At 34.7% G+C, this 15,047-nt stretch overlaps 3 protein-coding genes across 3 annotated transcripts; 2 read left to right on the forward strand and 1 right to left on the reverse strand.

Annotated features, from left to right (window-relative positions):
- On the forward strand, nt 7,086-8,443 carry LOC104743663 (F-box protein At1g30790-like). The gene is made up of 2 exons (XM_010464714.2): nt 7,086-7,202; nt 7,256-8,443. The coding sequence occupies exons 1-2, from the start codon at nt 7,086-7,088 to the stop codon at nt 8,441-8,443; spliced, it is 1,305 nt and encodes a 434-aa protein (XP_010463016.2).
- On the reverse strand, nt 9,667-10,827 carry LOC104743664. Its single transcript, XM_010464715.1, has 3 exons — nt 10,801-10,827; nt 10,253-10,331; nt 9,667-10,148 (listed from the first exon to the last, which is right to left on the reverse strand). Exons 1-3 carry the CDS (start codon nt 10,825-10,827, stop codon nt 9,667-9,669), a joined length of 588 nt encoding a protein of 195 aa, XP_010463017.1.
- LOC104743665 (F-box protein At1g30790-like) lies at nt 11,301-13,327 on the forward strand. Its single transcript, XM_010464716.1, has 2 exons — nt 11,301-11,527; nt 12,409-13,327. Exons 1-2 carry the CDS (start codon nt 11,301-11,303, stop codon nt 13,325-13,327), a joined length of 1,146 nt encoding a protein of 381 aa, XP_010463018.1.

Consider the following 15,047-nt stretch of genomic DNA (forward strand, 5'->3'; position numbering starts at 1 on the left):
GATTATTGTGGAACATATGTTTTGAAATTGTTCGATTTACACAGTCTTGTTGATGAATTTGGCATTGGAGAACGAAGTAGTTACTTGCTTTTGATGTTCATGCTTCATTATAGAGATGATTAGATTGTTATAGATTAGCCTTTTTACAAAGAATCTTGAGTTGTGTACTCGTGTGATGACAAATTTGTGACAAACTCGTTTTTTTTTGTAATTAACTGATGAGTTTCTGTCAGTCTGATACTCTGCGGGGAAAGAATATATGGATACCGAATGGACTAATGAGAAGCATAGTTTATATCTTAAATCAATGGAAACTTCATTCGTAGATCAGTTATATAGTTCCCTTGGTGCTCTCGGGAAGAAGGACAATGTATCCGAATCAACGAGTTTCGGTAGCAGCGGTAGGATACCGTCTCAAGAACAGGTATAAGACATTGTTTTTTTTTTAATTATAGCTGAAGTTGTAATATCACTTTTCATAGAAATTTTCATTTTGTCTATATGTTTTGGCAATTAGTTCAATGTTCTTCAGGATGTTTTCTAGTAGAAGATTAATGTGAAACAACCTGAACATCGGAGTAACAGAAGACACANGTTTTGTATATTTACTCTTTCTCTCTTTCTCACCTTTGAAATCATCGCCGTTGGAATAAGAAAAGAGCTGGTTGCATAACCCAATTCCTCGTTTGTAATGGCGGCATTACGTTTTTTGATGGAATTAGTTTCGTTTGTGTTGATTATTGTGGAACATATGTTTTGAAATTGTTCGATTTACACAGTCTTGTTGATGAATTTGGCATTGGAGAACGAAGTAGTTACTTGCTTTTGATGTTCATGCTTCATTATAGAGATGATTAGATTGTTATAGATTAGCCTTTTTACAAAGAATCTTGAGTTGTGTACTCGTGTGATGACAAATTTGTGACAAACTCGTTTTTTTTTGTAATTAACTGATGAGTTTCTGTCAGTCTGATACTCTGCGGGGAAAGAATATATGGATACCGAATGGACTAATGAGAAGCATAGTTTATATCTTAAATCAATGGAAACTTCATTCGTAGATCAGTTATATAGTTCCCTTGGTGCTCTCGGGAAGAAGGACAATGTATCCGAATCAACGAGTTTCGGTAGCAGCGGTAGGATACCGTCTCAAGAACAGGTATAAGACATTGTTTTTTTTTTAATTATAGCTGAAGTTGTAATATCACTTTTCATAGAAATTTTCATTTTGTCTATATGTTTTGGCAATTAGTTCAANTTTCATTTTTTTTTTTTTTTTTTTTTTTTTGTAAATTAGCAAAGGAGATGGATGAGTACGATAGTGGAGGCTCTTATTTGTACAAGGGAGCGGCTCTGAAGTTTGAAGAGTGATGCTTCTAATTCTTCGGCAGGAGCCTAAATGTTAAATGCTATCATAAGTGGACTTTGCTTCATTATCTCTAAATGTTATTGTTTTCTTGAAGTTTATGTGTTGTATTTTGTGGTTACTCTTAAACTCACCGTCTAATCAACTGATCTAATTGACTCGATGAAACTATTTTTTAATACCAAAACTATAAAAAAATCAATCTAACAATATTTACAATGTAAATGAGTTATTAAAACTCTAGACAACCATTTTGGTCCAAGAAGATTTTTTTAATAAACTATCTACAATATTTTTTTCTTTTCAAAACTACCCTAATGTTTTTTTTAATTGAAATGGTAATCTAAATCATGAAAATACAATTTATAATATATTTTTTAATTAAATATGTAATTTTATTTTGAAGTGAAGACGGACAGAACTTGTCTTTTTACAACAATAAAAAGTGAGTTTTAAAAAAATTCACAAAAAAGGAAAAAAGTTTAGTTTAAAATAAAAAAAGCATAGGTAGTTTTCAAAATATATATCATATATAAGGTAATCAATGCATAAGTATGATATATAGGTTTTTTTTGGTAGAAAATTAAGAAATATAGACTAAACGAAATGTAATTAATTTGGTGAGGTATAAAATAAGATATAAATAACTTCATAATTGGCATGTGTTAGTTCTATTTTCATAGTAGAGAGATCATAGTAACCAAAATTTTATGTAGGTTTGCATAATGAAAAATTTAATTTAGTAACAAATATTGAACGTTGTGAAAGTGATATACTATTTATATGAGTAGTCATAGTATATAATGTTTTAAAATATATTTAGCTTTTGTTGATTGTGCCGATAAAAGCGAGAGAATTTGTTAAAAATACCCTCTTTAATATATCCCTTTTTAAAAAATACCCCTTTTTTGGTCATTTTTATTTTTGCCCTCCTTTAATTTTTAATGACTATTTTACCCTTAGATGAAAAATATTTTAATCAATAAAAAAAAGAAAATTTTCCCGCCAAAAAAATTTCCGACATATTTTCCTGCCAAAAAAATTTCGAAAAAAATTTTCCCGCCAAAAAAAATTTACAAGGCTTTTAAAAGGTTTTATAAGGTTTTTACCTTATAAACACCTTGTAAAGGCTTTTAAAAGATTTTTCAAAGGTTTCAAATGGTTTTTAAAAAGGTTTTTAAACACATTGTAAACACTTTTAAACACCTTTTTTTTTTTTTTTTTTTTTTGACAACAGAGAACCTTTTAAGCACCTTGTAAAAACGTTTACAAGGTTTTTAAACAAATTGTAAACACTTTTACAATGTGTTTAAAAACCTTGTAAACGTTTTTACAAGGTGCTTAAAAGGTTCTCTGTTGTCAAAAAAAAAAGAAAAGAAAGGTGTTTAAAAGCATTTACAAGGTTTTTAAAAGCGTTTACAATGTTTTTAAAATGTATAAATTTCAAAAAAATTGGCGGAAAAATTTTTCGATTTTGGCGGGAAAATTTTTTTTTGGCGGGAAAAAAATTTCGATTTTGTCTGGAAAAAAATAATTTTTGGCGGGATTTTTTTTTTGGCGGGAAAATATTTTCGATTTTGATGACTGTACATTCTTGTTGTCACTCGTAAAAGAGTAATTTGGTCATTTTGTACATAAAAAAAGGTAGTTTTAAAAATGGTCAACATGGAAGGGATTTTAAAAGAGACATAGAAAAATGGGCATTTCTGTGAATGCCCCTAAAAGCGACTATATAATCAATCATAAAGTTCCATTTAATACAGAGATCAATTACAAGTTTATAAATTGTATTTATACGAAAAAACAAAAATAAAAAATACCTACGGGGTAGCGCATATTTAACCTAGTTATAATTAACTCGATTATGGCTTGCATTAATCGACTAAAGATTTTGACGTGTGTTTTTATTTCATCAGTTTCTATATGGTTCAATAAAAAAAACATCAAGTGTCATTTTCTCAATATATTGTAAGTATGAAAATATATGCAATATTTACTAAGATACAAATTTCAGTTACGCAAAAGTTATACGTTAGAGTTTTAAAAATTGGGGAAGGCTAAAAGAATATATAGATATAAAAACATATTGTTAATAAATGAATTAAATTTATAATATAATGATGTGAAGTAGTTTATTCGGGCATAAACCAAAAGTATATGAATTTTTATTTTTTTCTGTCATCAGAGTTCAAAGTAAAATTGTGTTGACTCCATCCCCTTTGTAATACATACAATATTTTTATAATTACATTCATATGCGGGAAAATGTGAAGATTTTTTAAAACTTAAGTTTTCATTAAGAACATGGTGGTACAATAATAGTATCTTTTAGTAGATTTTTACTATGTATGCTGGTATTTCTAAAAAAAAAAATGCATTGTTATCATAATAATTCACTCAACTCAATAAGTAAAAAAACTAATAGCAAGGTGATGATAAAAATCCCACCCAAAAAAACTAATAATTTGTTTTCAACGTCTTTGTACTCGGGTGGTAAAACAAATAAAGTCTTAAATTCCGGTATTGATCTCATTCATATTCTTAATTATTTCTAAACCAAAGCTAAATAACATCGAACCAAAAGAATCGGAAAAAAAGGAAGCTTTTAAATTAATCAAAATAGGAACGTTTGACCGGTTTGCTTTAACCAAACCGATATATAATTGGGTTACTGTAGCGCGTAACGAACTTTTAACAGACTCCAAGATCGATTCACTTCTCTCTGTTACAACTTCTCCGATGATAATCTCTTCTCCTCCTCCTTAACTCCGCCACCGGAGTATCTTGCGCCGCAACTCCTCCGTAACAGAATCATATCCGCCGTCGTCGAACAACTCGGGATTTCGCACTCTAACGACGTATCTTCTTTCCAACGGCGGCACTACTCGACGACGTAGCTTCTTTCCAAAGGCGGATATACTCGACGACGTATCTTCTTCCAACGGCGGCGCTAATTCCCCTCACTTACCACATCGTTCTTTCTTCAACTTCTCTCTTTCAAATATCTCCGTCGCTTAACTCTTCACTTTACGGCGATACTGCTTTAGCCGATAGTCTTCGTCCTTGGCCTCTCGTCTTCGTCGCTTCCGTTTCAATATAGCACAGTCTCAGCAAACTAGTTCTTAGAGCCAGAGGTATTCTTGTTTTAAGTTTACTTTTTTCAAGATTCTTTGAAACTGTGTTGAGTATTGGGCGAAGACGTGGATGGCATCAGTACGAATACCGCCTCCCTTCTCAACAATCTCTTGTGGTTGTGAGTCATATGGTTTATAACCCTGGAGATGATTCGACTCTAGCTCAACCGTTTGATGAATCTCAACCTCTTATGGGGCACCTTTGGTGATGGTGTAGCTGAAGATCAGCCAATGAGGGACATTGAAGCAATTATGGAAGAACCGGAGGGCAATGCGATTCCTGATGGAGCTGAAGACAATGATGCGTTAGAGGAAATGATGCATTACTTCCAAGAACTTCTATCTGTGGACAACATGGAGATTGATGCAGCATGATCTCAGTATTCCTTTAAATATTCTCACGAGCTTTGCTAATTTCTCACTGGATGGTTCTTCTTTGATTGTACTACATTCCGGCAGACCTGTTCCGGAGTATCAGTCTGGTATATCTCTTTTTTTTTAGGTACCCGAAACTATTCTTTCAAGATTCCCTGAAACTCGAGTTTTGTTTTTCAAAATTCTGTATGTGTATCATTTCTATTGTTTCTCTATGGAATATGGTTGTCCCACTGAAAAATAAAAGAAGAGATGAATGTGTGCTATATGAGATTGCATTAGTGAGTTTTTTTTTTCTTCTTCCAAGTAATAGGTCTTTCCTAAACATAAAAGGCTTCTCTATCAATAAGGTTAGGTTATCGTGTAGTGAGTAGTACAGAGTAAAAATCAGATCCCGGAAAAGAGTAATTATTGAGGTAGAAGATTTAAGAACTGCATAAATGTTAGTCATTGACGTTTCTCAGTGTTCTGCAACCCTAATCCTAAGTGCATGGATTTGAGTTTGCAACCTAATCCGAGCAGAACTATGGCAACAGTGAGGTCATCTCCAATGCAAAGAGACTTTCATTGTCTCTGAACATTATTCTATATATAATTTTTGTTTCTTTTTAAGTTAAGAGACTCTTTGATATGAATTAAATTTATATGTCTCCAATGGTAGAAAACCATATGGGTTTCTTTAGAATTTAGAATTAAAAAATAATATTTTAAGTAGAATTCACTTTATATTTTATAATACTGAGAAATAATTGCATTTCATAAAATTGAACATAAACATGACATATAAGCATATTTGAAAGAAAAAAAAAGGCATAAATTAAAAAAAAAACATTTAGTTGTAATCTTGATTTGGCATATTCCACCTGCTGACTTCTTTCGATCTGATATGAACATTCTACCACCTGAGTCGATGTTTTATGTCGTTATATTAATCTAGTGTAAAGTATACCTTGGTTGGTCATGTACAGCAACGTTGAATTCCTCTGCGATTTTGATTAGCCTGCAAAGCATCTAACCTTGTTTTTGCTGCAACATAGAAACTGGACTAACATAGATACAAAAATGAATATACCAATGGCAGTATGAGACATAGTACCTCAATAGTTAATGCTGAAAGAAAATAAAATCTCATCTCATGCATTTGAGAGGTGAACAAGACACCATAAAAGTTAATCCATATTAAAGTAGGAGAGAAACAACAAACATGCGTAGTGACAGAAGGAGTATGTGCTAACTGAGTTTTCTCAGACCTGAGTGAAGTTTAACTCTATTAGAATACAATCTAATTGACAGTAAAATTCTAGGGCTGGGATCAGTTTCTTCTCACCTGAATTCCCCAAAAGCCTATGTGATGGCTGCCTATGAAGTTTAGGATTCCCAAACACCACTAAACAGATGGATCAGCCAATTAACACAAATGATCACAATATTTTCTACTAGATCACTCGCTCAGCTCAGTTCATGTTACACCATTAAATCAATAAGATCACTCTCTCACAATCATCAAAATTCCTCTGCACTTATATCATATTCATACCATAAGCTTTCCAACACAACTAAGCTCACGGCAAAAAATCAAAAATGAGAGAGTGAACCGGTTTACGAAACCACAAACCCCACCAAACCAAGATAACACACCTTCGCAAAGGAGAAATCATAAGGAATCAACAGAGAGAAGACTTACCACTTGGAGGCGGCGGAGGATTCTTCTTCGAACCAGTGGCGGATGTGCTTGACGTTACCACTTACGACGGTGGCAGTTTGCTTGACGTGGCCCTTCAATAGCAACACCACGGCGCCTACTCCAACCCCCGTCGCTATGAAATTCGTCAAACCCATTCTTCCGATTAAAATCCAAACTACAAAGAATCCTAATTTTCTAATTCCCAATTCAAATAACCCTAATATTAATCATATATAAACAACCCTAATTCATCAAGATTTACCAACAAAAACAAGAAGAATCGTACCAGGAGAAGCATAAAGCATGTCTTCGTTTTCGCCATCATCGTCTCTCGACCACCAGAGCCAAGAAAGAGAGAAAACTCGGGAAAGAGAAAGATCAAAAAGAAAAAAAAAGAAAAAAATTGTCTAAATTTTTGACCAATTAGAGACCGCCACGTAGCGTCTCTTACCATCTCCAAAAACTCTGTTTTCAGAGACGATCCTGCAGTTTTATTTTGTTTTTCAACACTTTTTTTCAAGAGACCATGCTAAAGAGACCCCGTTGGAGATGCCCTGATGATGTGAAGAGAAAGCCTGAATCACAAGCAAGCTACAAGAGATATGACGGTTTGGGCTTCCCACTCGGTTTGGGCTTGGACCAAGTAAACAAAACAAGTAGAAGATTCTAGGGCAGCCGTCATCATGAAACAACAAGGAGATAGATCATATCCCTCTTGATCTAACAGTGGAGATTCTCACCAGGTTGCCAGCCAAGTCTCTTATGAAGTTCAAATCCGTTTCTAAGTCGTGGTCGTCCATTATTCGTAGCCAAGGGTTCATCGATTCCTTCTACTCAATCTCCTCGACACGACCACGGTTTATAGTCGCTTTCACCAACGGCATATTCGCCAAGCGTGAGGAGAAGCGCTTGTTCTTCTTCTCGTCTTCACACGAGGGACATGAATCTTCTTCTTTAATAACCAATCACCGTATGACAATACCATGTTTAAGCGTTTGTAGCAACCCTGCGTCAAGGTGTGTTTCCGTCCGTGGCTTCATAGGCTGTTCACTTGTAGGTGGGTTCATGGTATGTAACCCTAGCACCAGACAAGTCATTGTCTTACCAAGCTTACCCTCACGCCGCGCTCCTGATATGAGAGGCAGATGTTTAGGGTATGATCCGGTGGATGATCAGTTCAAAGCTTTGTCACTCATTTCTTCGCGCATACCTAATAATGATGGTGTAGAGCACTTGGTGCTAACTCTAAAAGGTGATAAAAAATTATATTCATGGAGGCAAATCAGAGGTAACAACAATGTTCCACCTTATTCCCCTCTAACTATGAAAGTATGCATCAACGGGGTTGTGTATTATGGTGGTTGGACTCCAAAAGTAAATATGAATCCAGTGATCGTTTGTTTTGATGTTAGATCAGAGAAGATAAATTTTATCAAAGCACCTAGGGATGTCGTAGGATGGTGGAATGATTCGATTTTGATGGAATACAAAGGGAAGTTAGCTTCCATTGTAAGATACCCTTTGGCACGTTTCCATAGTTTTGATTTGTGGGTGTTAGAAGACATGGAGAAACACGAATGGTCAAAGCAAACATGTGAGATTCCATTTTCTCTGTGGGATTATGTTGGGGGTTTTCAGTTGTCTTTTCCAGGCACTAACGAGGTTGGGGAGATCATTCTAGCCCCAAAAATCTTGTCACGCTACCATCTTCAACCCTTCTACATTTTCTACTACCATGTAGAAACAAGCAACATTAGAAGAGTTAGGCTTGAAGGAATTGCTGATGATGAAAGTTTTAGGCACTGTTATGGAATTGGAAAGATTGTTGGTGTATGTAACGTCTATATATCACCAGAACATGTTGAAAATATTAGGTCTTTGTAAACTTTTTTAATTCACGGATATGGCCCTCTTTGTTTTTTCGTACTCAACATATACGTGTTGATTTTATGTACCTAACAAATTGGCTTGATACTATGGGATTTGCTCAAATTTATTTTTTATAAAACCATAGTCTCTATAGTGATTAATTTTTATGATGGGTACAGAATCCCTGCTCAAAATTTATAGATGTCTATTTCTTCTTTTTGTTCTGTTTTTCTTTTTAATTTTAAGATTAATTGGAACATTTTACATTTTGCAATCAAAACAATTTTCCCTAGAGTATAGACGCAGCTGAGTGGTGGTTTTCTAAAAAGTTCACTCTCTGATCAGGACTTTTTTGATAGTAGAATCTTTACAAATACTTTTTAGGATCTCTGCTAAGTTCACTCTCAATACGTAAGCACATGTGTCCTTCATATTCATGTACATATCATTTGTGTGTCCCGCAGTTGTAAGACTCAGAATTAGAAAGGAGTGTCTAGAAAGCAGAATCACATGGAATATCAGGAATGATAATTACTAATTAGAGCTCACTTGTCGCAGGACGTGTCTCAAAAAACACATGTTCCAAAGTTTTGGCTAAGCAAGGATTCATAAGAATCAAGCGCATTGACACTAACAAGCTCGAGAGTCCCGGTAGCTTCATCACCTGGATGAAGTGCTGATCAAGCGACCGATGTCGCTAGAGATACGAATAAGCTTGTGATGACGTTTGAACAGAAAGAAACGAAAAAATAAAACACGAGAAAAATGATCGACATATACCGATATTTGTGATCCTTTGTTGTTTGTATTTGTTTGGTCTAATCATTCACAATTGTATCATGCATCAACAAAAGATTTATATAATCTGCGGACAAATATAGTTCTTATTTTACCTTTTTAGGGTCTGTGATGACTAGAGTCTAGAGAGTAGAAATGTGTTTGTTGTCATCACACATGCACTACCACTCTGTTCGTATTACGACAAAGAAAAAGCATTTATGAAACGTACGTATTTCGGCATTTTGACCTGGTTCGACTTGTTAGCAGACAGTTGTTTCTCTATCATACAGTGTCCGCACATTGGTCGCAATACTCTCATAAATTATCTTTTATTTTAAAGAAAAAAATGTTAAATACTGATATTATCTTGTGAATCTCTCCAAACACAAAATCAGTATAGTTAAAAGAGACCCGGTTGAGTAAAGCCCTGAACTGAAGCTAGACCTTCTCTGGTACATTCACAGCTTCTTTGGAACTTGTGGTTGTTGCGGCATCATTGGTGGTAGTTGTGGTTGCCTGATTTGTGAATAGGGTATCAACGGTTGCGGAGGCCACAACTGCGGAGGACCATTCTGAAACTTTGATGGGACATGCCAGTTTCGGTTTCGCATCGGTAAAGGCTGTACAACCTTTGATTTACTGGTCAAACACAATAGAAAAGAAAGTTTTTTTCGTAGCCCTCTCTTGTTCTTCTGCTTCATCTTCTCTAGCAATTCACGTTGCATGGGTTTAGGATCATTATATGAACTAGCAGAGTCAGAAGAAGAAGTTTCATCTTCATCGTCGCTCTTTAGATCATCATCTTCAATCTGGTACTTAACTGAGAAGAGCTCTGTTTTTTTGCCACATTTATTAAGTTTACGAACCAGAGTCATAGGTTCAACGTTACCTGTGACTGTCATGAGCCCTTTTTTTCTGTTGTACTCCACTTCGTTTACACCTGTTTTCATTGGAAACAAAGTATTAAGAATTATCTCATGTTATAAGACTTATATATATGAGTCAAGAAGCAGTTCAAAAGTAAGTTGGACTTTTTCTTATTACCAGAGATACTCTTCAACTTGATGCCTGCTTTTTTTTGGCAACCGGTGCAGCACTTTAGATCGACTTTTAGTATGCAAGTCTGCAAAATTTACACAAGCTAATCATTTAGCAACTGAAGAGAGAGAGATGGGCGGACGTACGTTACGGTTAACAGGAGCACTTGCCACGGGTAAATTTTTTTAGATTAGTGTTATTTTACGTGAGTTTTTAAGTATGGCTCTGCTCAAATATTTTTTATTGCCCCCATTACCCTATTTTCTTTTTAGATACAAGTTTTGTGTTGTGTATAATACTAAAATATCATACAAATACAATACAATAACTTAATTTGTTTATATTTCTTATGTTAACAAGTTCATATTCTATATATAAAACAAAATTTTATTACTTATTTTAAGTTGACAAAACTAATCAAATATTTTAATTGATATAATTTTATTTAAAAAATAATAAAATAATAATTTAATATTATTGCCCCGGATAAATTTATTTTTTGGATGATATATGGATAGATAGATTGAGAGATTGAGAGAGAGAGGAAAAAGTACCCGGACGGATTGGTTTGGCTCCGCCATTGTGAAGGAAGCTTGGTGAAAAGAAGAAGAAAGCCCTAAACTGAGACTCAATGGAGAAAAAGAAGATTTGTACAACTGGCATCGTTAAATCTTTTATATACAACGGGAGAATCCATAAACTTTCCATAATTACCGAATTTTTATATTAACAAGTTAAGGTAATGATACATTTTATTGACTTTGATAGCTATTGTTGGTTTCCATATTCGAAAAATATTCTGGCAATTTCAAGACCTGCCTTCTCTATATGTACCAAGTGAATTCAAACTCTGATGGTGAGATATTTAAAAGTTCTCATTCTTGCATCATTTGATTTGAACTGAAGCTAACAAGAAAAGTTTTGTTAAGTGACATGATGACACTATTTAGCAGGAACGAGAGCTGGAGAATTAGCAAAGTGACTTAATCGGGAAAGATGATTGGCAAAAAGATGAGAGTATCATATCTGATCCGGGAACAACGACTCTAGGCCGATGTATTATCCACCAGCAACATCATCAGCACGTCCTGGCCCAGCCAACCGGAAAACACCTGAGAGAAGCGAGGAGACAGGAGTGGGGACGGATCAACAAAATCAGGATGCATCACATGACATGGAGCAGTTCGAGGTCGGAAACAGTTTAAGAAACGAAGCGAGTGAAAGTGAAGAAGAAGACGAAGCTCCAAGACGATCAAGACATGGAGAAGGAAAGAAGCGTCTGTGAGAGAGACTTACACAAGCTCTCTCCCCCTCTATTTTTGATTCAAACATATTAGTATTACATTAGTGGCATATTATTCGTATTTTCAAGATATTTTGTACTATCAGACGACAAGAGTTGGAATACAACTCTCACGCATCTTTAGTATTACTCTTTAAGGTTTATATGCCATTAGACTTTGGAGAAAGGCTAGAAGACCAAATAGTCTTCAACTGTACATAAACAAGTCACATCAACTATTTAGTTTTGCTAGTCTTTGATCATAAACAAGTCACATCAACTATATATAGATTTGCTAGTCTATGATCTATAGACTAATATTGTATAAAATTTATCAATGAAAAGTGAAAACATTAAACAACAATATAATATTAATTAGACCGTAAACCAAGCCCAAATGGATTTGACATGAGAATTAGGTTCGACATCATAAATAAAATTATGTTTGACTACCTGATCATATTCACATCGGGTGAAAATAATCCACGTAATCTTTGAAGATTTATCATGAACAGGAAAAAAAGGAATTAAACCCTCACAAACGGCTGGGTTTTATTTGTTTTTGTTTTCTCTCTTAAAGTTGTATAATACAACATAAGAAAACAACAATGGAAGGTTTGCTCCCCAGATCTTAAGTATAAGCTCATAAAAACAAAAACTCCCTTTTGACATATCTCCTCTGCTCAGAACTTCCTTTGCCGAGTCGAATCTACAGTTTGTTTTTGGTAGGCGCCATGCAACGCGAGAAGAGACGACGTATTGAGGCAGATCCCATCCCTCTTGACCTAGAGGAGGCTATACTCACTAGATTGCCTGCCAAGTCTCTTATGAAGTTCCTATGTGTATCAAAGATGTGGTCTTCCATCATCTGAAACCAAAGGTTTGTCAATTCTTACTACGCTGTGTCCTCCACGATCCGGTCGCGGTTTACAATCGCTTTCTGCGGCGCTTCACAAGCCAAGGTTAATGACTGGCGTTTAATCGTCTTCTCGTCTTCCTACGAAGATGAGAAATCTTCTTCTTTGGCAACCACTTTCCATATGACAATACCTTCAGTGTACTTGTCTAACGCCTCCTCCTGTCAATCTGTTCATGGCTTAATCGGGTGTACTAGCAGTGGTCCATTCTTTGTCTGTAACCCCAACACCAACAATTTCACTATCCTACCATGTGCCGGGGCACGCACATCCTGGGGATACGATCCTGTTGGAGATCAATTCAAAGCATTGACCATGGTGTCTTATCCTCATCAGCCTCATGATTCTCTACTTTACGAGGTTTTAACACTTGGAGGAGGAGAATCTTCATGGACACGCAATACGTTCACCAGCCCGCCTCATTTCACTGTTACCAACTCAAAATGTATCAATGGTTTCGTGTATTATGCTGCTTGGACCCCAACCCGAACTAAAAATCCGGTGATTGTGTGTTTTGATGTTAGATATGAGAGGCTGAGCTTTGTCAAAGCGCCTATGGCTGTTGTTTGCTGGGAGGGTGAATCTATTCTCATAGAATACAAAGGCAAGCTAGCTTCCATTGCAAGACACCCTCATGCTGATTTCCGTAGGTTTGATTTATGGATACTGGAAGATGCGACGACACATGATTGGTCCCAGCAAACATTTGAGCTTCCTTTCTCTTTGGGGATGGGTAGGAATATCACTTCCCCGGGGACCAACAAGGCTGGTGAAATCATTTTTGCACCAAAACGCCTCTCATATGATGTTCAGCCATACTACATATTTTACTACAATGGCCCTGTTCTTTTCTATGTCGCTAGCGACAGCTCCGGCGACTGAAATTTACACACACAATCCCCCTTTTCATGTCGCTGGATTTTTTATGTGAGAGAATTCTTTCTCCAGATCCCTTGTTATTGATAGAAAAGACATGAGAAGAGTTAGGCTACTAGGAATTGCTGATGATGAAGAGTTTAGGCGCCGTTACGCGTCGAAACTATTGCCTCTCTATGATCTGTTTTTATGTATCCTTTTCTCTAAGGATCTTGATTTTTTATTTTTTTTTTGTTAAAGTAGCATCTTGATTTAAGAGCTTGACAAACTTTAGTAGGACTCATGATTTGCATTTGTTGCTTATATTTTCAAGTGTTCTTTTCTAGTCTTATTTCTGGTGATTTTAGTATTGAACACAACTCTTTTACTTGCTGTGGAAGATTCTGGCAAGCAATGACCTAGTATTGATCCTGTGTTTGGAAAGAAGACCCCCAAAATAAAAATAAATAAAAAGACACCTTTGCGATTCCCTGTTGCATTTTCATGTTTCTCCTCTGTTTCACTGAGAGGCTCAGCATATCTCCTCTAGACTCTAGTTTCTCCTTTGTGCTCTGTTTTTATTCTCTCTTGATAACAGAAGCACATCACTATTCAATCGTAAGAACACAAATTAATAAACTACTAGTAAGAGAGAAAATAATTTTTTTTTTAATCTTGTACATTAATATTTCGGATCACAAGGATTCTCTCCACTTGCAAACACAACACACATAGTGATTCTCATCACTTGCTGCACTACACTCACTTATATAGACTCTAAGAGCACTATTATTGGTCATACTTGTTTTGGATGTCTCAAAGTTTTTTTTTATATAGATATATATTATTTTTATAACTTAATTTAATTTATTATTCAGCACCAATAAGAATACACCAGCTGGGCATTTTTTCTCTCATCTGTGTCTCTGCAGAGACACTCCATCTCAAAATTAAAGCTTCTCTCCTTCTTTTAATTTTATATTATTATTGTTTTTTGACACTCATCCCCACAGTATGTGGGATGGGAATGCTCTAATAATGACTTTCTACTAGACCATAATTCTAGGTACTTGACTCACTTCTACAAGCAATGTTATGCTACCTACTCTTACACTAACAACTCTTAGTCTAAATTGGTTAGGCCATCCACAATGGTGGTCTTCTAACCAGAAATCTTCTATTAAAAACTAATTAAATAATACAAAAAGAAGAAAAAGAAGAGAGACGAGGCCTGGGGTACTTTATTAAGAACTCCTTATAAGAATAAGAAATTCTTTCTCTTTAATTCATAATAATTAATAAATAATATCAAATTTAGTTATTAATACAATAACCTGATTTTTATAGTTTGATATATTAATTTAATATGTTAGCTTTTTATAAATAATCCCCTATATATTAATAGAGAAACACAATTAAAAAAAAGCTGATGTGTTAGTGTTATAGAGCTCAGACCATTTTTATCAAATAACGCTCAAAACATTCTACTTATTTACAACTTTCTGCCATTGTATTTATTATAAAAAAAAGAAAAAAACTATAATCCTTTGCTCTCACCTCATTATTGTTTACATAAATATATCATTGACATATATAAGATAATGTTTTTTCTATAAGTTTAAAAAAATGAAAAAATTAATCAACAATTAAAATCCAGAAATGTATTTAATTATCAATTTTTGTAACATATTTAATTATTAGAAATAAATTACATTTCACAAACAATAAAAAAATTAAACATTTATTT

This window comes from Camelina sativa, chromosome 14 (genome assembly GCF_000633955.1).
Source record: "Camelina sativa cultivar DH55 chromosome 14, Cs, whole genome shotgun sequence".
Taxonomy (NCBI): domain Eukaryota; kingdom Viridiplantae; phylum Streptophyta; class Magnoliopsida; order Brassicales; family Brassicaceae; genus Camelina; species Camelina sativa.